Source organism: Pelophylax lessonae (genome assembly GCF_965119305.1).
Source record: "Pelophylax lessonae genome assembly, chromosome: 1".
Classification (NCBI taxonomy): Eukaryota; Metazoa; Chordata; class Amphibia; order Anura; family Ranidae; genus Pelophylax; species Pelophylax lessonae.
The window spans coordinates 253,160,568-253,167,615 of NC_138768.1; the positions used below are offsets into that span (position 1 = coordinate 253,160,568).

Sequence of the window (7,048 nt, forward strand, 5' to 3'; positions counted from 1 at the left end):
ATTGGTCTATCCTGTTCTGCATTGTTTAATGCTGAACTCCAGAAAAAAAAAAAAACAATGACATGCATTTTCCATTTGTGTACTGCTTATAGAAGTAGGAGGAAGAAATCTTCCCTCTCTGTACACACTTGACGAAAATCGGACGAAATATCCTCCGATTTTTCTCTGTCTTCTTAGCGTTCATTACCGTTTCTAGTCGACAGTGCATAAATGTTCACGAAATTTCTCGTTCGATTTTTTTTCTTTTTTTTGGCACATTTGTTCCTAGACTTCCGGGTTGTCAGCAACTTCAGATCATGCGCGGTCTTTCGTATCCGATTTTTCACGGACGTACTGCATACACATTAAACGAAAATCAGACGAAAAAAATTTTGGTGTTTGTCCCTCCGTTTTTTTTCGTTGAAAATGTCGGCATCGGCTGCTGAAAGTTGTGTACACACTAGGCAAAAATTGGACGATTTCACATCGGGCGGGAATTTTCGGCAGATTTTCTACTAGTGTGTACCCCACTTAAAGCCTAGTACACACGCAACAAATTTCAGCCGACCGGTCGTCCGTCTTTTGTCCAGAGTGGTGTTTTGTTGATTGGAAAGTGCTTTAGACTGCACACGAATTTTGTCGACCGACAGAATTCTACTTCAGAAGAGATGTCATGTGTTGGTTTGTTTTCTTTGTGTTCTTTCTTCACTGAGCATGCCCGGTCTTGCTCATAAGATTTTTCCCTGTCGAAATCTGTACTGACTGCACGAAAATCGGACATGTTTTGACGAAGGATAAAAATTTTATAGCCTGCACACCAGAATTTTTTCGGCCGAAAAGTTGGAGTCGGTTGTCGGAAGCACCATACTAACAAGCCGAAAATCGGCGGATCGTCGTCGGACGAAAATTCCCAGCCGAATTTCGACGGGTGTGTACGAGGCTTTAGTCAGCTATGAGACCTGATATATACAGGGCATCCGGAAAGTATTCACAGCACTTCACTTTTTCCACATTTTGTTTTGTTAAAACCTTATTGCAAAATGGGTTAAATTCTTAATTTTCCTCAAAATTCAACAAACATTACCCCATAATGACAACGTGAAAGAAGATTGTTTGAAATCTTTGCAAATTTATTAAAAATAAAAACCGGAAAAAAAATTACATGTATATGAATATTCACAGCCTTTGCCATGACACTCAAAATTTAGCTCAGATGTATCCTGTTTCCACTGATCATCCTTGAGATGTTTCTACAACTCGGTTGGAGTCAGCCTGTGGTAAATTCAGTTGATTAAACAGGATTCAGGAAATGCACACACCTGTCTATATAAGGTCCCACAGTTAAGAATGCATGTCAGAGAACAAACCAAGCCATGAAATCCAAGGAATTTTCAGTTGATTTCCGAGACAGGATTGTATGGAGGCACAGATCTGGGGAAGGGTACAGAAAGGTTTCTGCAGCATTGAAGGTCCCAAATGAGCACAGTGGCCTCCATCATCTGTAAATGGAAAAAGTTTGGAACCACCTGGACTCTTCCTAGAGCGGGTCACCCGGCCAAACTGAGCAATCAGGGGAGATGTGCCTTAGTCAGGAAGGTTACTAAGAACCCGTTGGTCACTGACAGAACTCAAGCGTTACTCTGTGGAGAGAGGAGAACCTTCCAGAATAACAACAATCTTTGCAGCACTCCACCAATCTGGCCTGTATGGTAGAATGGCCAGACGGAAGCCACTCCTCAGTAAAAGACACATGACAGCCCACCTGGAGTTTGTCAAAAGGCCCCTGAAGGACTTTCACACCATGAGAAACAAAATTCTCTGGTCTAATTAAACCAAGATTGATCTATTTGGCCTGAATAGCAAATGTCATGTCTGGAGGAAACCAGGCAACGCTTATCACCTGGCCAATACCATACCTACAGTGAAGCTTGGTGGTGCCAGCATCATGCTGTGGGGATGTTTTATAACAGCAGGAACTGGGAGACTAGTCAGGATCGAGGGAAAGATGAATGCAGCAATGTACAAAGACCTCCTTGATGTAAACCTGCTCCAGAGCGCTCTGGACCTCAGACTGGGGCGAAGGTTTATCTTCCAACAGGACAACAACCCTAAGTACACAGCGAAGATAACAAAGGAGTGGCTATGGGACAACTCTGTGTGAATGTCCTTGAGTGGCCCAGCCAGAGCCCAGACTTGAACCCGATTGAACATCTCGGGACAGATCTGAAAATGGCTGCGCACCAACGCTCTCTATCCAACCTGATGGAGCCTGAGAGGCAAAGAAGAATAGGAGAAACTGCCCAAAAATAGGTGTGCCAAGCTTGTAGTATCATACTCAAAGACTTGAGGCTGTAATTGGTGCCAAAGGTGCTTCAACAAAGTATTGAGCAAAGGCTGTAAATACTTATGTACATGGGATTTTTTACTTTTAATACATTTGCAAAGATTTCAAACAAACCTTTCATGTTGTCATTATGGAGTATTGTTTGTAGAATTTTGAGGAAAATAATGAATTTAATCCATTTCGAATTACGGCTGTTACAAAATGTGTAAAAAGTGAAGCGCTGTGAACTCTTTTAGGATGCACTGTATGGGCTACATTTCTACAGATTTAAAATACACATCTTCATGTGCAGATTGTATATGTACAGTGTGTGTGTGTGTGTGTGTGTGTGTGTGTGTGTGTGTGTGTGTGTGTGTGTGTGTATATATACACGAACACCCTAAATTATCAAAAGTATTGGGGCACCTGCCTTTACACGCACGTGAACTTTAATCCCAGTTTTAGTCCGTAGGGTTCAATATTCAGTTGGCCCACCCTTTGCCGCTATAACTGCTTCATCTCTTCTGGGAAGGCTGTCCACAAGGTTTAGGAGTGTGTCTATGGGAATGTTTGACCATTCTTCCAGACATGCATTTGTGGGGTCAGGCACTGATGTGGACAAGAAGGCCTGGCTCGCAGTCTGCGCTCTAATTTATCCCAAAGGTGTTCTATCGGGTTGAGGTCAGGACTCTGTGCAGGCCAGTCAAGTTTTTCCACTCCAAACTCTCTCACCTGCACTATATTGCCAAAAGGTTTGGGCCACCATTCCAAATCATTTGGTGGAGGGGAGGGTGGGGGGGGGGTCGGGGGGGGTTATGGTGTGGGGTTATTTTTCAGGGGTTGGGTTTGGCCCCTTAGTTCCAATGAAGGGAACTCTCTTAAGGCGTCAGCATACCAAGACATTTTGGACAATTTCATGCTCCCAACTTTGTGGGAACTGTTTCGGGATGGCCACTTCCTGTTCCAACATGACTGCTCAGCAGTGCACAAAGCAAGATCCATGAAGACATGGATGAGCGAGTTTGGGGTGGAGGAACTTGACTGGCCTGCAGGAGTCCTGAGCTCAACCCGATAGAACACCTTCTAACAGCCAGACAGTTGTCAGTGTTGAAGTTAGATTGGTTGTCCCCCCACAATGCTTGGATTACACTTTTAAATAGTGCATGAGAACATCTATGTTTTCAGGTGAACAAAGACACATGTAATTCTCTATTTTGGCTTGACTAATAATTATAGATTTACAAATCAAAACTGCATGCTGATTTTTTTTTTCATTGTATTCAGATTTGTAGTACTTTGCATTTTCCTTGTAAAATTATCTTGGTGCCAGGCCGTAAAGTATTTATTTGTGTTTTTCAGCAATGCGGACCTTGAGCGAAGACACCATTCGACTATTTCTCCAGCAAATTGCGGGAGCCATGAAAATGCTGCACAGCAAGGGAATTATTCACAGAGACCTGAAGCCTCAGAATATCCTCCTTTCATGTACTGGAGGTCGTAGGTCCAACCCCAACAATATTCGCATTAAGATAGGTGAGACATGCTTAGCTATGATTGTTGGCTGCCCCTGTATGGAAGTTAAATCTGATCAAAAATAATTGTTTTCAGTAACTAAGGGTTTTACATGTTTGTTGAAAACAGTATTTTGGCTTTTTTGATAAAGCTGTGCAATGATAATGTGCGGCATCATGTAGAAGCCAGTCTGCCTATTAAATTAAGAGGGAAAAAGGGAGTGTTACACAAGCTTGTGTAACTTATTGAATAGAGCTACACATTGTTGGTCTACATGGCCTTACGCTAGCTAAAACGTTTTTTTTTTTTTTTTGTATAGGTGCATGAGGGTTAGACCCTCTGTAATATTTTATTGCCATCTTTTTCTCTACTTTGACAAATATGACAAGGTTGGAACCTCTATTTGTTTGTTTTCTGTTTGTCTAATGCCTGGTTCACATCTATGCGTTTTTTTTTTTTTTAAGTGCTTATTTGCAGAAACGCACTACAGTTTATTTAACCACTTGCCTACCAGGCACTTTCACCCCCTTCCTGCCCAGGCCAATTTTCAGCTTTCAGCGCTCTCACACTTTGAATGACAATTGCGCGGTCATGCTACACTGTACCCATATGAAATTGTTATCATTTTTTTCACACAAATAGAGCTTTCTTTTGGTGGTATTTAATCATCTCTGGGTTTTTTATTTCTTACCAAAAAAAAAATAAAAAAGACAGAAAATTTTGAAAAATAAAAGTTTTTCTTATTTTCTGCGAGTAAATTTTGAAAATAAATGTTTCTCCTTCACTGATGTGCGCTGATGAGGCAGCACTGATAGGCTGCACTGATGAAGTGGCACTTATGGGCACTGATGAGGTGGCATTGATGAGGTACTAATATGCCGCACTGATGGGCACTGATAGGTGGCACTGATAGGCGGCACTGCTGGGCACTGAGAGGCGGCACTGATGGGCACTGAGAGGCGGCACTGCTGGACACTGATGGGTGGCACTGACGGACACTGACGGGTGGCACTAATGAGCACTGATGGGTGGCACTAATGAGCACTGATGGGCAGCACCATCAGTGCCCACACTCAGTGCGCATAGTGCTGCTAATCAGTGCCCATCAGTGCCTAGATGAGCAGGCACTGATGGGCACTGAATGGCAGCACTATGGGCACTGGTTGTGGGCACTGATGGTGGGCACTTGTGTTATTTTATTTACCTTGTGTAATCAGGGCACTGGTGATCAGTGCCCTGATTACATTTTTCTTTGTTCCCTTACGGTTGGTGATCGGCTCTGCTCCTTCCTCACACGCTGTCTAGATCATCTCTCATTGCACGGTCCGATCAAGTGGTAAATGGCCGCTGTGATTGGCCATTTACCACGATCTGTGATTGGCTGTGTCCAAGGGACACGGCCGACACAGATTTTCCCCGATGCGCGCTCGCGGGAGCGCGCGGGGAGCCTGTTAAAGACGGCCTCCCGGAAATTTGAGTCTGCGCTGCAGCCATACTTCGGCTATAGCGCGGATCGGAAGTAGTTAACATGGTTTCCTATGGGACACGTTCATATATGCTTTTTTCAGCCCATGTGTTTTTGGAAAGGGCTATGGACTTTTTTAAATGCAAAACAATACCTTTTTGTTTTGGGGGGGGGGGGGGGGGTTTAATGAACTTCAATGAAGAAGCTGCAAAAAAGCATGTAGTGTGTTTTTGCTACAATTTGCATTTTTTTGTTTTTTGCAGGGTTTTTTTTTTAATTATTATTTATTTATTTTTTTAATCTGCCAACAAATCAAAAACCATCAACAACAAATTGTCAAAAAACCCCGTAAAACGAGGTAAAATTGCGTGCGCAAAACGCACAGAAAAAAACTGAGCTTTACTGTTCTGGTGACCTCTGCTCCCCTCATTTTCTGAGCTGGTATTAAATTGATAAATAGAGACACAGACTGCAATAATACCTGACAAAAGCTCTAAGCTTTTCTTGTTCTTTTTAATAGCTTTAGCAAAATGGCTGAAATTGGCCTTTAATTCCCACAAGAAGAAGAAAGGGGTCTATGTTATAAATATTTTCACAGAAGACTCATGCGCTTTGCAAGGATTCACAAATTTAGTAAAATTGTGTGAATGGTGGATAAGTTGTGTGAAAACCTTTATTAATTGACCCCATAATGGTGCATATTGGAACAAATGTTCTATAATTTTTGTCCTATTTTCTTTCACATTTGGAATATATGCATTGCATTATATTATTTGTAATTTTTAGTCTTATGTGTGTGCTGATTTTGTAGGACTTATTGTTATAAATCAGATCTGTAAAGCCTATATCACAGGATTTTCTAGGTTCCTCACTCCCATTATCCTGGCTTTGTTTTAACTCCCTTTCCTGGCGCCTTGTAGCCAAGTATTTTATCTAGTTTATTTTTAGTTCCATTTCTTTTCTAAGTGTATGATATATATAGAGGGTGTGCTTTATACAGTGCCTAAGTATCTTTAGCCGTATTGCTTTGTGGGATCGACATCCCTGTTATATGTGGGTGACTGCTTGCTTTAGATAGACATTCTGGACTAAACTCAAAGCTGACTATATAGTTTTCTGTCTGCAGCTTTCCTGTCATACTTTTTAGTTTATTCTTCCATCCTTTGACCTTTGTTGCCTAACCGCTATTTAGTAGGTTATTCCATCAGATCATCCTCTCAGGTGGCCGTATTTATAAAGCCTTGCACGAGAAAAGAAAAAACGCAATAAGCCCGTTACACACATACTGAAAATCGTCTGGTACGGCATTAAACTGGCTGACTTTTGGTACAGTTGTGCTCATAAGTTTACATACCCTGGCAGAATTTATGATTTCTTGGCTATTTTTCAGAGAAAATGAATGATAACACAAAAACTTTTCTTTCACTCATGGTTCGTGTTTGGCTGAAGCTATTTATTATCAATCAACTGCGTTTACTCTTTTTACATTATAATGACAACAGAAACTACCCAAATGACCCTGATCAAAAGTTTACATACCCCAGTTCTTAATACCATGTATTGCCCCCTTTAACATCAATGACCACTTGAAGTCTTTTGTGGTATTTGTGGATGAGGCTCTTTATCTTCTCAGATGGTAAAGCTGCCCATTCTTCCTGGCAAAAAGCCTCCAGTTCCTGTAAATTCTTGGGCTGTCTTGCATGAACTGCACATTTGAGATGTCCCCAGAGTGGCTCAATGATATTGAGGTCAGGAGACTGAGATGGCCA

The 7,048-nt window shown here is 41.8% G+C and overlaps 1 protein-coding gene across 2 annotated transcripts in view; it reads left to right on the forward strand.

The window, feature by feature from the left end:
• The window catches only part of ULK1 (unc-51 like autophagy activating kinase 1), a 143,809-nt gene that overhangs the window by 49,669 nt on the left and 87,092 nt on the right, over positions 1–7,048 (forward strand). For both annotated transcript variants that reach the window (XM_082266260.1, XM_082266259.1), the window contains exon 6: positions 3,662–3,835. In XM_082266260.1, the coding sequence (XP_082122386.1) occupies positions 3,662–3,835 (174 nt within the window). The remainder of the gene's footprint in view (positions 1–3,661; positions 3,836–7,048) is intronic.